Consider the following 22,065-nt stretch of genomic DNA (forward strand, 5'->3'; position numbering starts at 1 on the left):
TATAAGATAACTGAAACCAAAATTTAATTTGTATTTATCAAATTGGTCAATATAACTGATTGGATGTTGATAACTAAGGGATAATTACAGAGCTAGTATTTACATTATGAATTGTTTCAGGTCTCCTTTTAAAGGCCAAACTCTTCAATCTTGGTTTTAGATAAGTTCTCTCGATAAGGCAAACATCCCATAACTCTGAGCCAAGGCCTGGTTTTACTTTCTTTAAAGTAAAATGTGCCTTTACCTCAAAACGTGCCTCTGAAAAGAACTGAGTAAAGAAAGTATCATCCAGCCTGTTTACAATGAAAATCATGAGCCCAAAACTTCGTGTTTTCATGTATATATTAGCTGTTAGAAATTGGGAGTACTGGAAGGTTTTGGCTATTTCAGCAATGTTTGCAAACATTTTATTTTTAATAAGTCCACTTATTTTAAAACCATAGTCTAGGAAGATTACAGCAACTTTTTAATAAAACATCTGTTTGCTTGTAGTGATAAAAAATAGGAAAACTGAAGTTTCTAATCATTATTTCAAAGAAATTATTCCCTCATTTCAAGGGGAAAAAATTAATAAATTTTAATCGTGCCACTTAATAGGGCTGTAATTAAATACTTTCAAATTGTATTTAAAGATGGAGAATTACTAACCCAACTGAGTTAATAATCTGTTTTATTTGATAAATCTCCCTTATCTTCTGGTAAGATTAGTCAATCCTCTTAACTATGCTGTTACAGATAATCTACAAATTGGGGTATATACTCTAGAGAAGTCTATTACACTTTAAACTAAGTGTTCAATGAAGTATTTGATGATTTTTAAAAAACAGGTAAAAGCATCATTTTTCACAGTCTCTCCAACTTTATAAAAATAAAAAGAAACCCAGAAGTGTCCATGTATATTTTCATATCCTCATTCATATTCTTAAAAACTTGTTGACCGCTGCTGGGCAAGACCTAAGAATGCTAAAAAGAGAAGACATTCTACTTTGAGAATTTTAAAAAATATCCCACTTCAATGTAACTACCAGTGTTCATAGTTTAATTTATAAGCAAAGAGATTAACCATTAAGTAGCAGCAGCAGAGTTTATTTTCATGAAAATACCAGCAGATGTCAGCAAAAACTAAAGCAGTGTCGCATGAATTTGTACAAGGATGCTAAGCTATTTCTAACAGCATAACCATAATGCAAGAAAATCTCTAATTACAAAAGCTCAGTCCATGTAAGACACCTCAGTTTTCTACATTGCTACTCGACATGTAATTACCTTTTTGGACATGGGAGCGGTGGGCCACGGTGGGATTTAGCCTTTTCAGGGTAGCAAGAGCTCTTTCAACGAACTGAACCATTCTGATTTCGCTTAACAAAACCCACCTACAACATTACATAAAAAACCAAACTATACTTTAGACAGCCATCCTCACTTAAAAAAAAAAAACATCAAATGGTTTACAGAAAATGCCTATTACCCAGGTACTTCAATACGTTTCAGGGGTTCTGAACGTGGAATATTTATGAGTACTCAAATGCATTTTTCTGGGGAGTTCATAGTTTTCATCAGCTTCTCACAGGGGTCTTTGACCTCCATAAAGTTAAGAACCATACTGGAACTTACTATAAGTTATATTCTCTGAATAAATCACTCTCTATATGTATATATATGTATGCATGTTTCAAAATACATCTGTTAAAAATTACTTAGTTGAATCCACGCCAGGAAAACAGTTTTAGAATAGACTGTCAGGTTGTAGAGCAGCTTGCTATCTAGAAATAGACATAATATTTTTAAAAATAGAAGAATCTCATATATAATATTCCAAAGATAAGTAGTTATTTTCTTATACTTGTAAAAGACAAATGGGAAAAAGATCACTGGGATGCCACTCATTTTATTCACATATATACGTGCATTTTTCACTCTAACGTTTGTGACCAACACTGTGGAAGACCAACGTTTGTGGTCTTATGTTAACTTTTCAACCAGGACCCACCTATAGCCAAAGCTACGCGTTTCATACAACTTTTATTTTTGCTTTTAGATTAATAGCATTCTAAAATAATTTAGCCACTTTGAATCATACTTACGCAAAGTACAAAAAGGATCTAGACAACTTCACTGTATTCTGTATTACTGTAATTTTATATTAAAACATAAGTGGACTTGTGATGTAGTTTTTCTGAAACACAGCTTTTATTACAGCCTACTCCAAATCAGATATACCTTTCTCTGTAAACATTTTGCATGCTCACTAAAAGTTTGGTCTCCTAAATAGGCATAATGAACAAATATTTGCAAAATTGTTCAAGAAAGTTTCCCTTAAAAAATTTATCATATTTGAAAAATAAGAGAAATGTTCTTTTACTAAGGAACGTTGAAATATCACAATTTGAATTTTAAAGTCATTTATTTTGTTGAAAATATGTTCCTGTTTTAAACAAACAAAAAAGTTAAGATTTTAACTTGTCCCTACGAAGAGCTTAAGCAATACACTAAGTCATATTTAGAAGCAAAAAAATGATGGCAGTAACTCAACTAAGAAGGTCTAATAACCTAGAAGTTCAGATAAAATTAGGAGCCTGTGTTTGTCTCTTCTGTGATAAAATATTTCCTTAATTCAGGAAAAAAAAAAGAATCTAGCATCTGATTTAAGTATAGAAAGACAAAATATTCTTTTTGTCAGTGCTCTGTTGAAACATGTCAGTCAAGGAACTGATAAACTGTATTTCTAATAATTGGGTCGGTAAACACTTCTAACTTAAAAATGACATTTTAATTCCATGGTTGAAAATGGCACTCCATCAAAGTAAAACCAGTCATTTTAAACAGATACCAAAAGTATACAGGAGTAAAAACAAACCTCTTTTGGTCACTTCATCAAATTGGCTGTATAAATCTATTTTCAACAGCTAAAAGTATTTCAAGTTGCTAAAAGCTCATTTGATTGAAGTACTATACTTAAGGAAAATAAAAAGCTAGTTTAGAGGCCATGTCCTAGACAATAAAACATTTTAGACAGACTGATGGATAGCTGTCTTGAAAAAAAGAGCAGAGAGAAGTTACCACCCACCCCCACCCTCCAAAGGGTACCCATACACATTCCAACTCAAGATTCAATCAATTTCCAAATAATTTATACTCTGTCTCAACCAGTGTTTCTCTACCTTGTTTCATTATTACTCCATTAAGGAGCTGTTTTTAGCCCTTTTACTCCTAGTCAACACCCTATTAAATTGAAATACCACAGATATAATGCATATCTGCTTATATATTGTATGTATATCCATGTTTTATACATAGATTTTTGCCACCAAGCACAAATTTTCACCAAGAACACAGTCTAAGCAATGAAAGGTTTACAGTATTAAAACTTTTTTTAAAAGAATAAGTGGAGAGAAGAAATGATGTATTATAGTACTTAGTTATGTAGATTATTTCCAAAATAGTTCAACTACTTAGCTGTCTCAAAATTAACTTTTCCTGAAGTAGGTACTATTCTCACCTATAGGTAGTCCTTGCCTTGCATGGGCGGTAGTGTGGGACCATAAAAATGGCAATCAAAGTAATCTTAATAATTAATGGGGAAAATTATTATTCTGTGACCTTGAAAAAAATCTGTCAAAATATTAAAGTGTCAGTTATAAACATAAAAGTGTCAGTTATAAACATAAAAGAAAATGAAAAAATTGTAAAAAAGTATACTTAGTACATTGTAATTTATATTAGAAGCACTGAAAATTAAACTGTTATTTCATTGTAAAAAAACTAATCAGGAGTAATAGTACTTGCCTTTTTGTCAAGTAATTTATGGTACTGGGTAAGCATCTTTTCTATACCACTGCAAGTTGTCAGAATCCTTTAAGTTTAGATTAGCTTCCACCATTTTATCGTTTGTGCTTTCAATGTTGTGAAATACCTCTGTAATTTCCTTTAATGTGAAGTTTGTTACCATCACTTCCTCTGGGACATGCTCCTCCTTTTCTCATTTATGATGATAAGTTTGCCTTCACTGAGTTCCTCTAGCTGCATATCTAGAGGCTCTGGAATAGCAGCAGTATCAATATTCCCATGATCAGTGATTTCTTCTACAACTCTATGTATGTTCAATTCAAGTCACACTTCTAGCATTATCATTTTCATTTCTTCACTGCACTTTCATCTTTGTTGGCCAATTCTGATTATCCACTTTGTAAAATGTCACATGGGTGGCAGGAGTCAACACAACTCTGTGCTTTGCTGTCTGAGCAAACTGAGTAACAGATGTGCAGTGACCAATCACTTGCAGAATTTGAGAGAAGTAACGTGATTGATCACTGATCTTGAAGCACATCTGTTACTTGCATAGTGATTTGTGGACTTAAGAGCTAGCAAGGAAGTTTGTACTTCATGTAAATACTCACAATTAATATACCATGGTGACTGAAATTTGAACTGTGCTGTTAGGCAACTGGCTTATTTAACTAAATCACTGTCATTGAAATTTGTGGACCTGGGAATTGTGCAAATTGAGGACTGCCTATACACTGCTTGTTTACATTGACCCAGACAGGCTGGAAGCTGACTGCTGAGTAATAAATAGTCCATCAAACTTTACATCAAATAATTTACTTTAAAGCACCCTAAAAGCAACATTAGTGCACACTGAGTGCATGTTTGTCACTTGGCAATCAACTTTAAAAGGTACCTTAGAATTTTAGAAATAGAGAAAGGAACTTTAAAGATCCCGTAATTTGATACCACAAATTATCCAGCATGTTTGTTATGAATTATTTCTCCTCCTTCGATTTCAATTTGCTCATATAGCCACTTGCGATCACAGCGGCATTCGGCACCACATTTGGTAGAACCGCAGGCAGGACAAGCATAGAAACATCCTAAGCAGTCTTCATCGAGGCAGTCACACAGGTCCATTCCACTGAAAATCAGGAGACCCTGGCTATCATAGACCTTACTCTTCGCTGGGATCACTTGTCTGTAATACAAAACACAAGGTGTGTTACACCTCACAAATATATTATTTCTGAATATTTAGCTGAAAACAGTTAATGAAAAAACTTAAGGAGATAAAATGTTTTGAATTAGGGATGAAACCCCGCCAAATTGATACATGGCTTACCTAACTCAAAGCTACTCTACAATTAATAGCTAATGAGCTCCTTGTGAGAAGAAGAGACCTCACTGTAAAGTGTTGAAACATATCCAAAGGAATGGACAAGAACTGTGTCTAAAAACAATAATATAATTGTTAAAACTATTTACCCTTTCCTTACCAAAAAAAAAAAAAGGCTGGGTAATAGTGGTACATTTTATTAGCAACCAATCTATCTACTGCTTTGTGAACACAGATTTTTATCATAGTATACTATCCGATTGTTTTTTATATTGAAGTTAATCTGTTTCTTGTTCTTTAATGGACTCTAGCAAATCTGGCCTAAAAACACTTACATGATTCAATGGAAAACCTTCACAGATGGAATAAATGGCCTATGTAGAAAATAATTCTGAATGATTACACTAACGTTTCTTTGTCAATTTGCATTTTAGAAATGTTCAGTTTAAAAAGTCATATTCTAAACAATTTAGTTTTCTTGTTCATTCTATTGACTGTACTGTAACTTTCTATTTTAGACATGTAAAAAATAAAAAGTAACCTGTATTCTCACAAAATTTATTTTTTAGCTGCCACCTATAGAGCAGAGACATACTGATTATATATCAGTGCTTTCAAACAAGTGAATTATTTTAGCTATAAGAAGTATAGGGTTTCCCTGGTGGTGCAGTGGTTAAGAATCCGCCTGCCGGTGCAAGGGACACGGGTTCGAGCCCTGGTCCCAGAAGATCTCACATGCCACGGAGCAACTAAGCCCATGCACCACAACTACTGAGCCTGTGCTCTATAGTCCGCGAGCCACAACTACTGAGTCTGCATGCCACAACTATGGAAGCCCATGCGCCTAGAGCCCGTGCTCCGCAACGAGAAGCCACTGCAATGAGAAACCTGCACACCATAACGAAGAGTAGCCCCCGCTCGCCGCAACTAGAGAAAGCCCGCACACTGCAAAGAAGACCCAACGCAGCCAAAAACAAAACAAAAAGAGAAGTATATTAAGTTTAAATTATTTTAATTATTGTGCCAAAAATGTTATCTTGTTCACTTCATTGATAGTTTCTTAGAAATAAGTTTTTAGAGTGGAAGGGGATGCCTTAATTTTCTATGAGGCCCTTGGAGGTTCTTACTAATTCTAGATTATCGAATTTAAAATATCTAACCAGAAACATTCAAAACTTAAGAGAAAGATAGGAAAACAATACAGATGTGAAGCAAGTTAACATATACCTTAAATAACACATAGCCTACCTGTCTGAACCAGCAACTGCACTTTTTGTAAGCCTTCTTTTTTCTCTTTTACCAGTTTCTGGAGCAAATTCAGTTTGCTTTCCTGGGTTTGCAAATTGTAATGACCTCAGAGCTTTAGCAGTTCTTCCCTGAATAAAGGTAAACAAATTATCAACTCAAATCTTAATATCCGACCATACATAAATATTTCACTTAATCTAGATTATTCCTTAGCCTGGAAAACAGTCTGGAACTCACTAAAAAGAAAAAAAAAGGGTTTTAGTGCCCAAGTGCAACAAAATTTATGTGGCCCATGGTCCGGGACCATATTCAAAGTTTACTGGTTAACTTATTTATGATATTTTCATTATCTAATTTTAGTCTCTGGCATATTAGGAGGAGAGGAGGACAGGCACAGTGAAAATGGCAATGGCTGCTGCCAACATGGGAGAGAAGGCAGCAAAACTGCTGTATAACCCATAGCACACAGCACAGGCTCCTAGTAATGATCCTGAGTCCTTAGGAAAAGGTTTGATTACATACATTTTTAAAGCTGAGAAGTAATAAAGTTTCAAGTTCTGTAACAGTATTATAATCCTTTTAAAAAAATTGGTAAAACAAAATTTTGACGGTTAAGAGTTTAATTTCATTATCTGGGGGGAAGAAAGGTTTATGTGATACATTCCACATGAACAATAGATAAATGAAGTGGAGAAGACATCTAAAGTGACAGCAGCAAGTACCTAGTATAAACTGCAAGATAACATTGGGTCCTGTAGGTATGCCTTTGAGGGGATAACGAAGGAAAAGCACTACAGGTAATTTAAAATTTTAATTTGGTTTATTAATATAATGAAAAGGAGAAAATTGAGAAAAATATGCCAGCAGAAAGAATTATAAATTGCTTATAAATAGAAAATTTGAGAAGTGCTCCTTTGATGTGCCAGTCCTTGTTCTGCACCAGAGACAGCTTTATGAAATCTTAAGTTATTCTGATACGGTTAAATAATTTAAAGGTAACATGTGACTAAGGAAGAGAGTTATAAAATAATTAATGCTTACAATGTAAAAATGTACGCTTTTTGACAGTAGGGAGTCCTAAAATTAGTCTTGACCATACCAAGTAAGAATTGAGAGCTAGAAGCAAAGGAAATTCACAAGCATCTTAAAATCCCAAACAAGAATGGGATAGTGCCAAAGTAGAAAGAAAGGCTGAAATAAGAAACAATTATTTCAAGTCACTTCTGAAGTTCCTTTTAAAGTAGCAGTTTTCAAGTCCTTCAAAAAAAAGGGGACTTCATGCTGCTACATTTCAGACTCTTGCTGGCTGGCATATCCTACTGAGTTACTTTGGTATCAGAAAAGCAGCTAGGATGGTTAAGTCCTGGCTGTGCAAGAATGTCTTAGCACTAGGAGCTATGGCTTGAAAGTCTTGGGAATATGATGTTATTCTTTTCCTAAGCCAACTTTCTTTACCAAACAATCTGGGTTTACACAAATATTTAGAAACACCATTTATTTTCACCTCCCCAACTTTATATTCACTGCCTGCTAGTTAGTGTACAGTCTTCCCTTGGTATCTGAGGGGGACTGGTTCCAAGATCCGCTGTGGATACCAAAATGCTAGGATGTTCAAGTCCCACAGTTGGCCCTCTGCAACTTTGGATTCAACCAACCACAGATTGTATAGTACTGTATTGACTGAAAAAAATCCACATATAAGTGGACCTGCACAGTCCAAACCTGTGTTGTTCAAGGCTCAACTGTAATAAATAGTGATATAAATGCGATTTCCTTATAATTATAACCCTACATTGTAGAAGTAATGGAGAAAAAATGACTATACATACATCTGAATCAGGTTTTCTTCTCTGCCGGTCTTCAGAATCAACATCCACACTTCCATTGATTATCTGTGTACATTTTGGACAAAGTTTCCAACCAGGTACAAGCTGTCTTCCAAATTTTGCACTCAGAAAAGTGGCATCATCTAAATCAATTACATGTAAATTTTTTTTGGCTAGTTTTTTGTGTATGTTAAATGGGTCACAACATGACTTCTGCAAATCCTCAAATCTGTCGATGTAAATTTTTGCATGATGGAAGCAAATTGTATTGTTCCCAGAAAGTGTCATTCCAGTTCTAAGTTGAAGTAAAAGCATGTCATTTGATGACAATTCTTGCAAAGTCTTGAAACCTGTATGACGAGTATAGTAGGTTTTATGGCACTCATTTGTGGAACGAAGCTGGACTCCAACTGAACATGGATCCATCATTTTTGATTCTAGCAAATTTCCTCTTTGATTTTTGTCTAGCAGATCACCCTAGAGAAAACATTAAAGAGTTCGATTTGTGCTGCAAAATTTTTATCTGGGAAACTGAAACAGCATTTGATAAAATTCAATATCTATATAATAGAAAGAAAACTCTTAGCAAGCAAGGAATAGAAAGACATTTACCAAGATCCTACAAAAACATTATTATATTTAATTATAAAACATTAGAAGCATTCTCTGTAAAGTTAGAACTACACAAGAATACTTATATCACAGTTCCCATTTAACACCATATTAAAAGGTATTAAAAGGTATTCAATATAAAGATTGAAGAGGAAGAAATAAGAAATATTACTCAAAGATATGAATATCTAAATGGAAAATACAAGAGGTTCAATGGACAAACTATTAGAACCAGTAAGATAATTCAGCAAGCATGCTGGAAACAAAAACATTACAAAGATATCTTACAAGATATATAAATCTTACAAAAGATATGTAAGACTTTTATGGAGAAGACGATCAAACAGAAAGACAAATGAAACCTTAGATAAATGCAGAAATTAATCATGGCAAGTGTGACTACAGTAAATATGTCAATTTTCTAGGAATTTATCTATAAATTCAATATGATTCCAATCAAAATTTCACCAGGTATTCCACAACTCCCCCACCCCCTGGGATTTAGCAAGCTGGTCTATATGGAAGAGTAAAGTTTCAAGAAAGCCAAGATAATCTTGAAGGAAAAGAAAACAAAAAAATTATTTACTATAAAGCTATTATAATTAAAAGTGTGTGGTATCAGTATACTATAGACACATAGATCCATGAAAAGATGAGGGCTTGGTGTATGACATGTGGTATTATAAATCAATACCATATGACCCAGCAATCCTACTACTGGGCATATACCCTGAGAAAACCATAATTCAAAAAGAGTCATGTACCAAAATGTTCATTGCAGCTCTATTTACAATAGCCCAGAGATGGAAACAACCTAAGTGTCCATCATCGGATGAATGGATAAAGAAGATGTGGCACATATATACAATGGAATATTACTTAGCCATAAAAAGAAACAAAATTGAGCTATTTGTAATGAGGTGGATAGACCTAGAGTCTGTCATACAGAGTGAAGTAAGTCAGAAAGAGAAAGACAAATACCGTATGCTAACACATATATATGGAATTTAAGAAAAAAAAATGTCATGAAGAACCTAGGGGTAAGACAGGAATAAAGACACAGACCTACTAGAGAATGAACTTGAGGATATGGGGAGGGGGAAGGGTAAGCTGTGACAAAGCGAGAGAGAGGCATGGACATATATACACTACCAAACGTAAGGTAGATAGCTAGTGGGAAGCAGCAGCATAGCACAGGGAGATCAGCTCGGTGCTTTGTGACCGCCTGGAGGGGTGGGAGGGAGGGAGACGCAAGAGGGAAGAGATATGGGAACGTATGTATATGTATAACTGATTCACTTTGTTATAAAGCAGAAACTAACACACCATTGTAAAGCAATTATACTCCAATAAAGATGTAAATAAATAAATAAATAAATGTTTGATAGAATTAAAAAAAATAGGTATAACACATTAATGGGAGAAAGATTTAATTAAAGATGCTTGGACAACCGGCTAACCATATGGAAAAAGACAGACTAAAATCTTTTTCTCACAAACAAAAATCAATTCCAGATGTTATTATAAAATAAAACTTGAAAAGAAAAACTGTAAAAATGTTTATAAGAAAACATAGACGACTTTGTGACACTGGGGTAGAGAAGAATTTCTCAAACAAGAAAGGACATATCAAAGAAAAAGATGGACACGTTTGATTTTATGTCCAAATTAAACATTTCTATATAACTCTAAGGAAGGGAAAAGAAGTCACACTGGATAGGTGTTGTTGGGATTATTATGCCAAATATATAAAAAATCCCCTGACTTCTACAAATCAGTGAGAAAATGACCACCCATTAGTAAATGAAACAAATATACACAGGCAATTCACAGAGGAAGAGAACAAAACAGCCAACAAATGCAGGTGTTTAACCTCATAGTTATCAGGAGAATGCAAATGAAATACCAGTTCTCAAACATTTGTTTGGCAAGATTTTAAGAATCTGGTAACATAGTGAAGGCAAAAGTGTGGCCAATTCTTACATGCTCCTTATACCTTGTAGGAATGTAAACTGCTGCAACTGCTTTAGAGTTTTTGGTAATTTCTTGCAAAATGGAAGAAGTCCACATCCCAGGGCCTTGCATTTTCAGCTCTATGTGTCTGTGCCAGAGAAATGTATGTCCCACGTGAGCATAAGGACTTTGCGCATGATACATACAAAGTCTTTCAGCATCACTTTTGACAGTGAAAAATTGGAAATAACCCAATGGTAAAGAGTGAGAAATTGTAGGTTACTCAACAGGGACTGCTACAGGACAGTTAAAAATAAACTGCATGGGGGCTTCCCTGGTGGCGCAGTGGTTGAGAGTCCGCCTGCCGATGCAGGGGACGCGGGTTCGTGCCCCGGTCTGGGAAGATCCCACATGCCGCGGAGCGGCTGGGCCCGTGAGCCATGGCCGCTGAGCCTGCACGTCCGGAGCCTGTGCTCCGCAATGGGAGAGGCCACAACGGTGAGAGGCCCGCGTACCTCAAAAAAAAAAAAAAAAAAAAAAAACAAAACTGCATGAATTAAATGAGTCAATTTGAATAAATTTCAAAGATAATCACAAGTGAAAAAGCTGCAAAAGGACATATAGTATATCAAGTAAAATTTTACATATACAATAGTATGTGTTGTTCCTGGATAAGAACTTGAATACATGCTAAAATATACATTAAGAATAACAGATACCAAGTCTGTAGTATATATACTTCTAAAGAGGAAGGACTTTTTTTTTAAAGAGAGATTTATAGAAGAAAACGGTATCTACACAAGTTTTTCATTATTTTCTGTGCCCTGTTTGAAATTTTTCATAACTAAATATTTTTCAAAGCAAATACAAAAATTTAGTTGAATTCGTAAGACAAGTTTTAACAAATACAAGTCACTAGGAAAAAACTGTTGTTGAAAATAGATGTGAACCACTGAAATCCGGGCAGTGGCGAGGTACTGAAAAAGTAAAGGATCCAGAAATCTTGCAAGTGTTTTTATAAGCTTTGCTCCACATTAAAAAAAGGGTTAGAAAGCTGAGATACTTTCTGATATGTTTTCTGCAGAGAGAAACTGTAATCAGTAAAGCCATATACAAAGAAAAGAGTAGTCTCATGTAATAAAAAATGGTGAGTAAATATACATTTCTATGTCTTAAGTTAAAATACAAAATTTTAAAAATTAAAAAACAGAATTTATGGGGGATGAGTAGAGGTCAAGAGTAGGCTGAGCCTGGGAGAAGACACTGGCGCGCCCCTGAAGGCGGGCACCCACCCAGATTTGCACCACAGGTGCCTCTCTTGCCTCACCCTGGTCTGGCCCTGGTTGGGAAATGCAGTGTTACCTGAAGTACCTGGACATGAGGGCTGGCCAGACACGGTCCCCACTGCCACCCCTCCCAAAAAACCCCAGAATTTAAAGTGTTTGAACATTTTAACTTAAAAAATTTAAAAGCTGATTAAATCAGAGTATATTTTAACCAACTTTTAAAATTTAATTACCAAGTATAGGTCCCAATCACATCAGAGGAAAATGCTTGTATAAATCTAATTATTTGCTTTCTTTTAACAGATAAGTGGGTTAAGATAAATTAAGGAATGGAAAAGAAGAAGCCAGAGATACGGTTATAAAACACCACCACCAAACTATGTTGTATTAAACTTCAGCAGATAGTGTCACAAATCTGGCTCTGACCTTCCTTAACAGTCAACAGGAAGGAAATTTGATCAACTATCCCCACAGCACAGTATGGAGACTGCTAATGCTTAATGTCTTATTAATGCCACAGATTCTTTATCTTTGTAGGTAACTGTCACCGATTTGTAGCCACTAATGTATAATATGATTTTTTGAACGTAAAACTATTTCTTAGCATTCAAGAAGTTATACCCTGATCATATTTGATAGGAAAAGCATCTTGTGACTTGGAAATTTTATTTTAGAAATTCTATCTGTCCATGGCAATAAAACATTTTTACCCGTTAGGGAGTTTTTTTTTTTTCTTTGCTACTAGGGGCTTCTATTCCTTTATTTTCCTTTAATCTTGGCTAAATTACGATGTCATTCACAAGAGTTTATCAGTAGACTCAAGTTATACCGGTGAGGTTGAATCCTTATTTCTAAGTGATCTGATGCTCTTGGAAATATGATTAATTCCTACTAAATTAATTTTTCTGGTAAGTATTTGCTTGGACATCTTCCACAATTGCATAAATTCTTTTATTAACCTTAAACCACTAAGAATCTAGACTCTTAGTTGGAAAGCATAGAGCGGAATTTGTTTTTCCTTCAAGTTAGCCATGACCCTATCAGTCTTTGAAAACATCCCCTTCTGGGTAAACAATGGCTTCTAACCATTTTGAACTCTTGGCGTACTTTTAAGTACATAATGGAGGAACACTTGAAGGAATTAAATTGCTGCACAATTATGCTATTTTCTAAGAAGCCATCTCTCAGGTATCACTGTTAGGGTAGAATTATTTACTATTGGAGTTGCCAGATAAAATACAGGATGCTCAGTTAAATTTGAATTTTTGATAATGCACAAATAATTTTAATTATATCCCAAATATTGCTAAAAAGTAATTTGTTGTTTGTCTGAAATTCAAATTTAGTTGGGCATCCTGTATTTTTATTTGCTAAATCTGGTGGCCTCATTTACCATGCCTTTTTTTTTTTTGCATATTCCAGTAAATAGAGATCTCTTTGGTGCCAGCTTCACATTATATTCCACCTCTTATTTGCTGCTAAAAGAAAACTGAACTACTTATGAACAAATTACAGGACCTGCTCAGTTAAAAATTAAAGTGCCCCATCTGACAGAAGACAAATCACTAGTTGCAGTACGAAATATATTTTACACATTGCTTAAAGCTCAATGGCATATTGATACCACTAACTTGAGTGAAACCGTCACGGTAAAAGTGTACACACCTGTGTCAAAGCAGTTTTACGTTCAAGCATTGCTTTAAAAAAAAAAAAGTCAGGTTAGCTCAAGGAACACAAAATTTCAGGCAGTGATCTTCGGTGGTTACTGCCTGCCTTCTAAAACTTACACCCCTCTGGTTGCTCCTCCCCTGTTGTATCTCCCAGTGTCCCCATTTCTGTTCTCTTCTCTGAAGCTAAAGTTCTGCTATAGAGTTTTTTTTTTTTTTTTTTTTTTTTGTTTCCTGGGCCCCTTCCTTTTTTTGCCCTTCCTTCTTCGGGGCACATGCTCCGGGCCCACAGGCCCAGCAGCCATGGCTCACAGGCCCAGCCGCTCCGCGGCATGTGGGATCTTCCTGGACCGGGGCACGAACCACTGTCCCCTGCATCAGCAGGTGGACTCTCAACCACTGCGCCACCAGGGAAGCCCTGCTATAGAGTTTTTTGGATCTGTTTCCGAGCAACTGTTTCTTTTGCTCATTTTGGCCTGTGCTCTGGCAATGTGGCCCACAATTAGTATTTTTTTTTCTTCAAGTGATAGTCTAGTGGCTTCATGTTGCTCCATTCACCTGCAGTATGGTGCCATATTCTCCAGTAATGATTATCTAATATCTTCCTCAATTAACAGTCAGAAATACATTACTATTTACTGTCCATGAACTATTGAATAGTACTAGCATCAGCTGGGAACTTATTATTAACTAGAAAAGAGAAATCTCAGGAAAGCCCCACACTCACTGAATCAGAATTGCATTTAAAAAGGAAATACCCAGGTGATATGTAAGCACAGTACAGTTTGAGATGCACTGCTTTAGATAATTCAGTGAAAAACATTAACCAAGCATCTTCTGTATTTGTAGAGTATATCAAAAAAGAATAAGAAACACACACACACAGACATGTACTTGCCTTCCAGGAAGTCCGACACTTAGGGAAGATTATTTGAGGGGGGGAGGGGGAGTTGTAAATTTCATAAACTAGGTATAGAAAGAAATACCTGCTTCAGTGGAAAACCGCGCTGTTAAAGAGTACAACCTTCAGGGTTTTCACATTCCCATCACATGAAAGCTCTGAGTCTTTCATTGCCTTTGAGCTATTTTACAGCTGACAACTGTACAAAACTAACAGCAACGCAAAACAACTCTTGTCTATATTCTTGTAAATTCTGTCTGGTAGAGGTACAATTGACGCCCCTGGCCCACTGTGGAAGAAGACAGTTTTGCCTCTATTTGCTCATTTATTTCAATATTCCTGATCAGTAAATGTGTCAGTTCTTTTGATTGTCATTTGAACTGATTATATAACATCTTACCAGTCCCCTCATTAATAAGGTAAACAAAAACCACGTGTTGCTAATTTTATATCTGTGTGACAGTCATGATTTTACTTCCTTCTCCCTTTTTTGTGGAAAATTATATTTTAAACATAGGAAAAAATTAATTTGCTCCATCCAAGTCACTTTGATGGAATGAAAAAAAAATCCAGCTTCTTATAGGTTAAGATGAAAACCATGTAACAAACAAAAGGCCCCAAATGTGTTCATTTAGACCTGAGTAATTTAGATTTGTTTTCCACTCCCCCCACCGCCTTAGGAAAATTTCAGATATAAGTGAGACTGGTCTTTAAGTGCTTTCAAACTACACTTAGTGATGGAGGATTTTTTAATTCCTGAATGTCATGAGTATCCTAAGGCCTTCCTGGATAAATGTTTCAATGAATTTTATTTGTACACTTAATTATTTTCCCCTTCAAATAGTAAAATGCCTTTTTAACAAGTCAAATTTTACCTGAGACCTGTGCTCCTGGTTCTTGAATAGCCACGAAACCCTCCTACTCCTCTCCATATGGCTTCCATAAGACTCAAGAACATCCCCTTGTTTACCTGTGACCAGGACAAAGGACCTCCAAATTCCCATTGTCTCATTTATAAATTTATGAATAATGAGCTGAACTACTTGTTGAAAATAATCAATTGGAACAAAATGCTTGTTAACCATATTTTAAGTTTCTCTCCTTCCCCTAGGTCCCTGAACTTTGGCCTACCCTCAGCCAGAGCCAGCAAAGGACCCCTCCAGAGAATACGCTGGCCTCAGGGCAAAACAATCTGGGATCTACAATCAGACCAAGCAGTTCTGTTTTGGCTTTGTTTACTCATCTCTTGAGAAGCTGGTAAATCTTTTGGTCAGAGAATTCTCTCCACTGCTATAATCCCTTTTCCCCTCTTGCAATAACCCTTTCAATAAAGTCTCTCCTTACTAACTCTGGATTTTATTATTTGACACTTGCTTTTAAAAGTTCTGCATTTTCAATTTTCTCTTGCCTTAGAATTGCCAATACTTTCCTTCAGTACCTAAATAGAGTATGTTTTGTGATTCTAAGATTAACTTCCAATATTTTTATAGCACTCCCAGAAGAGTCGAGAGAGAATGAAATAAATATAGATTTATTAGACCCCTTCTTCTATACCTTAGGTAGTAAACACAGGCATTTGCTCCTCATATATCTGAACACTGACAAGTTAGGGAATAAGCTTTTTTAAAAAGCTGAGGTATCACCCGACATAACATTATATTAGTTTCAGGTATACGATGTAATGATATAATATTTGTATATATTGCAAAACGATCACCACAATAAGTCTAGTTAACAACTGTCACCACAGTTACAAATGTTTCTTTTCTGTGATGTGAACTTTTAAGATTTACTCCCTCAGCAACTTTCAAATATGCAGTACAGTATTATTAACTAGTTATCATGTTGGATGTTACATCCCCATTACTTATTTACAACTGGAAGTTTGTACCTTTTGACCCCCTTTTCACCCATTTTGCCCACCCTAACCCCCGACAATGGCAATTACCAATCCGTTCTCTTTATCTATCAGTTCATTTTTTAAACATTATATTTTAAAATTATTTGTTTTTTATAGATTCCATGGAATAAGTTTTAAACACTATCTCTTGCTATTCATTACCCAACTCTACGGTAGGTAGGTTGGATGCACTGAAGAAGCTGAGTGACCTCATACAAGGCCACGACAGTAGCAAGTTTCCCTAATAACACAAGTTCTAGGACATGATCACAGGCCTCCTATAGGAGTTAGTCAAAGCAGAACCACAACCATCACTTCCACTAACAAAACAAAAGCAGAGGGAGATAGTGGTGCTTGGTTACCACTTCAAGTTAGTGGGAAAAAGAGCATTAAGAGGAAATTTAACAAAAAAAAAAATTACTGAATTTTTAGGTCAATTTTTAAGAGTCTTTCCCTTTCAGGAAAAACGTCTTGTTTTTTCGGTATAGGGGTCTTACAATTTGTAAGGCATTTCCCCATTTACCTTTTACTTAATTAAAAAAAAAACAACTTCACCCCTATTTTGCAAATCAGCAGTTTCAGTCCTAAGCATGTGTCTGCCAGCGCGCGCGTGGGCGCGCACACACGCACACACACGCGCGCGCGCGCGCGCACACACACACACACAAATCATGCCTCTGGCAACTGGTAACTTTTTGTGCTCATTATCTTCAAATACTAACTACCTACAGGACACTTGAATGGGTACTAACAGAAGGGTTAAATGGCCAAGTGGGATAGTCTTAAACCTCAAGAAGACCCAGGCCCCATAAGAAAGATAAAGTGAACTTAACACAAAAATATGGTCCATAGTATTATTTAAAATAAAATATTTGGGAGGTTCCAGTCAAAGATGGTAGTGTAGGAAGACCCTGAACTCATCTCTTCCCACGGATACGCTGAATTTGTACCTACATACAGATCCATTCCTGCCAAAGAAGAACTGAGGGCTGCAGAACAAGTGATAAGTGATAGAGGGACAACACAGGGGATGGATAAAAGAGATGGAGGCATGGTGTCGATGGGAACCCCAACCCTGACGAGGACCTTCAGTAGGGAGGCATATCACTGAGGGGCCTGTACGCAGACTTGCCCACACTAGAGCAGGGCAAAGAAGCAACTGTTTAAAGGGCACCTACGCTCTAGATGAAGGAAATCCATTTACTAACCCTCAAGTGTCTGCCAAATGGGCAGAGAACTGCTGAAACTGTCTCTGGGGTCCAAGGTGCCAGAAAGTGCCATTTTTTGTGTGTCCCCCGTACACCTTAATAGTGCGGACAGAATCATGGTCCAGGTACTCTTACTGGCCTGCCAAGGCTGCCCCAGCATGCCCCAGGCCCACCCCACCCCCCAGCTCCACTTGTCCTGCCAAGGTGGTCTGAGCACAGCAAGCCCTGGGACCGCATCCCTCCCCTGCTCCACTCATGCCTGCTCCAGCTCCAGTCACCTCACTAGGGTGGTCCCAATGTGAACGTGCTCCAGGACACACTGGCGCACACCTGCTCCAGGTCCAACCAGCCTGACAAAGGTGCCTGGCACACACGGTCCATACAGAGGACACTCCTACACAAAGCCATGCCTTCCAGACTCGGAGAGGTAGATGTTTCACTAATTAATACGAAAACAGAGTTAAACAAAAGGAAGAGACAGAGAAATATGTTCCAAAAAAAAAAAAGAACAAGATAAAAGTCCAGGAAAAAACCCTAAGGAAATAGAGATAAGTAATTTACCTGATAAAGAGTTCAAAGTAATGGTCATAAAGATGCTTAACAAACTTGGGAGAAAAATGAAGGAACACACTGAGAACTTAAGAGTTAGGATATAAAAGAACCAAACAGAGATGAAGAATACAGTAACTGAAATGAAAAATATACTGGGTCAACAATCTAGAAGACAGAATAGTGGAAGTCATCCAAGCAGAAAAGCAAAAAGCAAAAAATTTAAAAGAGCTTAAGGGACCTCAGAGACAACATCAAGCATACTAACATTTGCATTATAGGAGAAGAAGAGAAATAGAAAACATCTATGAAGAAGTAACGGCTGAAAACTTCCCTAACCTGGGGAAAGAAACAGATATCCAGGTTCAAGAAGCACAGAGAGTTCCAAACACCATAAACCTAAAGACACACCAAGACAAGCTATAATTGAATCAGCAAAAGTCAAAGATAGAGAATTTCAAAGACAGAAAGAGAAAAACAACCAATCACATACAAAAGAACCCTTGAAAGACTATCAGCCAGTTTTTTAGCAGTAACTTTGCATGATATATTTAAAGTGCAGAAAGGAAAAAACCTATAACCAAGATTACTCTACCTGGCAAAGTCATCATTTAGAATTGAAGGAGAGAAAAAGAGTTTCCCAGACAAGCAAAAACTAAAGAAGTTCATCATCACTAAACCAGTCTTACAAGAAATGTTAAAGATCTTCTTTGAGTAGAAGAGGCCATAACAAGAAATAAGGAAATATATGAAAAAAAAACTGCACTGGTGCAGGCAAATTTATAGTCAAGGCAGTGCATCAGCTGCTTAAAAACAGGTATGAAAGTTAAAAAACAAAGGTAGTAAAATCAACTATAACTACAATTAAGCATTTAAGAGATACACAAAATAAAAAGATGTAAAATATGACATCAAAAACATGGGGGGGAGAGTAAAATGTGCTTTTAGAGCATTCAAACTTACGCCAAGGATTAGTTTAAAATAAACTGATATATATATATATATATATGTCAATATACATGAATCTCATGGTAACCACAAACCTATAATAGATACACAAAAAACAAAGAGAAAGGAAGCAAACATAACACTGAAAAAAAAATCATCAAAACATGAGGGGAGAGACCAAGAGAAGCAAAGAACAGAGAAGAACCACAAAAACAACCAGGAATGATCAACAAAATGGCAATAAGTACATACCTATCAATAATCACTTTAAATGTAAATAGACTAAATGCTCCAATCAAAAGACATAGGCTGGATGAATGGATTAAAACAATGAGACCCATCTATATACTGCCTACTGCTCACATTTGGCACAATTCAGCAAACCCTTCAGGTCTCCAAACTCCATTTGTGATTTCTCTCTATTCCTATGGTCCTAAACCGTCAAAGAGAACAGAATCCCTTGATTTCAACAACTGAAAGACTGTTTCCAGACTAAGATGAATGAGCAAAGCTCTCTTTATTCTACCTGAATTCTGGATGTGGTCAACACTGTCAAACAGTACTTAATACTATACTTAAACTGTCAAACAGTTGCGTAAATGATTGTGACACTGAACTGTAAGCTATTCTGTTGAAAACACTTCCACCTCTTCCTAGAAAACAAAGTCTGGACTCTTTAGCATGGCATTACTTGTTCAAACGTCACATACTCCAAGTCAAAATAGTCTACTAGCAAAGTTATTTTATATTTTATGTCTTCATATTGTCTCTTTGCTTGGAAAGCCAGGCAATGCTAACTAATCCTTCAAGACAGTGCCAGCGTCTTCACCTTTCTGCTGTGCCTTACCCAAATACTATTGTTATAGGTCCTTCTTCCTCTGTGTTTGAAACTTTTACTCTATTACTTTTCAGCTGTTGGAAGACAGGAGCTATATGGTGTTATTTTCTCTATCACTCAAGGCAAAAGAGTAAGGAACTTCAGGGACTTCCCTTTTCATAGCGCTCATCACAGGCTTTCTTCTTTCTTAGTTTTTCCCATTATGTATTAAGCTCCGTGAGGGCAAGGAATCACCAGGGTCCTGTTACAGCTGTTAACTTCTCTAACTAGCACAACATTGGCACTTAGTAGATAACATCTTTCGAATGAATACATGTTCCTAAACTGCCAGAATCTCACACAAAGAAGGCTGAATCTGCCCAAATCAATGTGACTAGGTGCTCAGGATCCTGCAATTATCCCCACCTCAACCCTGTGCTCATAGGCATAACGCCCCTACTTCACGGCTGTATCAGAATATTGCAAGCCACCAGATACATCATATGAGCCTCTACCATGTTCACGGTACGGGAATGGAAGAAAGACGACTATTCGGCATCCGGCCTCAACCAAACAGCTAGGGCTGGGAGGGCTCCGATTTAAAAAATAAAAACCAAATAGCAGAGATATAAGCTGTGGATGGGGCTCTAGGCCGCAAAGCTCTCCTCTAAATAAGACAAGCCTAAATCAAAATTAGCAGGGCTCCAGGTCTCCCTAAGGGTGGCGACGACCCGCGGGGTCAACAGATGCGGTGGTAGAAACCGTACTGGGCCTTGACACAAGGGGCCGCAGATGAACCGGAGGAAGCGGGGAACGCTGCAGGGTGGCAGGCTAGCGGAGGCCACAGTTAGCAGCTGAAAATCCCCCTCACGTGTCCGACCTGCTCCCCCTCCTCTCCTGGGGACTTCCATCACCTGGCCCGGGCCCTCCTCCCACCCAGAGATCGGTCTCCACGCCCCCGACCCTCCCCAAAGCCTCCCCCAGCCCTCCCCACCTTTAGCGGGAGCTCTCAATCGCCGGGGTCGGGCCGCACCCGCAACGTCTCAGCGGGGCCTCGGCAGCCGGCTTCCCAGCTCCTCCCGGCGCTACCAGCGAGAGGGCGGCGAGCCAGGCTAGAGAGTCTCAGCGCTACCATAAAGAGAGGGCTGGGAGAAGCCTAGAGGGGAACGGAGCTTGGCCCACCGCCTCCGGGGCGGACAGGGCGGGGCGGCGTGAATTGGCGAATGAATCCAGGTGAGGCAATGGTTGCTTCAGAGGCTGTCTGGATTTTTTTTTTTTCTTCTGTTGGACGTTAGGGAATTGGGCGGTGTCTGGGGCCACCTTTTACAAGATGCAAATTTGGCTAACTTGGGTTGTGTTCGCGAATCTCTGCGCCTGTGCGTGATGCCACATTCTTGCACCCCAACCCTCCTAATCCCTGAAGAAGTGAATGAGTTAAAAAGACTTTCAGAAGAGACCCTTTATTTAGAGTCTCACATTTTGATTTCTTTCACTCAAGCGAAATATATTCCAAAATGCATCTCCTTTATTATAAATTATAAGAATAGCTATGTTTATTACTTTGAGTAGAGTGTAGGCACCAGGAAGACGCTTGCAAATTTTCAGAAGGGAAACACACACACACACACACACACACACACAGTATCTTTCTTGTAACCCTATTGTCTGGGCCAATTTAGGAGCTATTAATTTCTAAAACAGATTTTATTCACCTACAATCTTTGAGGGCCCTAAATCCCTTAGACTGAAGCGTCTGAGCCTGCAGCCATTTTCAGGTGGGGGTAGGAGGACCCCTTCCCCCACCCCGCCCCACTGTTGTTTTAACTAGCCAGGTGAAAAGTGTGAGACAGGGAAATAAGATCCACCGAAGCCCAAGCTTGCTAGCAATACTATACACACCTACTGTAAGTTGTTTTTTGCAGGGAACCTCTCTAATGGTCCTTCCTAACACCTCCATGCTGCTTTGAACCTAGTCAGGGTTTTTGCCGCTCCCTAATTTACACCCATCTTAGAAATGGGAGAAAGGTAAGAACAATGGGTAAT

The 22,065-nt window shown here is 37.4% G+C and overlaps 1 protein-coding gene and 1 long non-coding RNA gene across 2 annotated transcripts in view; one reads left to right on the plus strand and one right to left on the minus strand.

Moving 5' to 3' along the window:
- Positions 1-1,070: 1,070 nt before the first annotated feature.
- ARL14EP (ARF like GTPase 14 effector protein) lies at positions 1,071-21,124 on the minus strand. The gene is made up of 4 exons (XM_027115126.1): positions 21,017-21,124; positions 8,185-8,658; positions 6,356-6,483; positions 1,071-4,969 (listed from the first exon to the last, which is right to left on the minus strand). Exons 2-4 carry the CDS (start codon positions 8,608-8,610, stop codon positions 4,741-4,743), a joined length of 783 nt encoding a protein of 260 aa, XP_026970927.1. The 5' UTR covers positions 8,611-8,658; positions 21,017-21,124; the 3' UTR covers positions 1,071-4,740.
- Positions 21,125-21,189: 65 nt separating this feature from the next.
- Positions 21,190-22,065, plus strand: part of LOC113624884 (uncharacterized) — a 99,863-nt gene continuing 98,987 nt past the window's right edge. Inside the window, exon 1 of the long non-coding RNA XR_003434505.1 lies at positions 21,190-21,255. This is a non-coding gene — a long non-coding RNA (uncharacterized LOC113624884). The remainder of the gene's footprint in view (positions 21,256-22,065) is intronic.

The sequence above is a fragment of the Aethalodelphis obliquidens genome, unplaced genomic scaffold (assembly GCF_003676395.1).
Source record: "Aethalodelphis obliquidens isolate GAN/ISIS:26980383/991018 unplaced genomic scaffold, ASM367639v1 scaffold14, whole genome shotgun sequence".
NCBI classification, from domain to species: domain Eukaryota; kingdom Metazoa; phylum Chordata; class Mammalia; order Artiodactyla; family Delphinidae; genus Aethalodelphis; species Aethalodelphis obliquidens.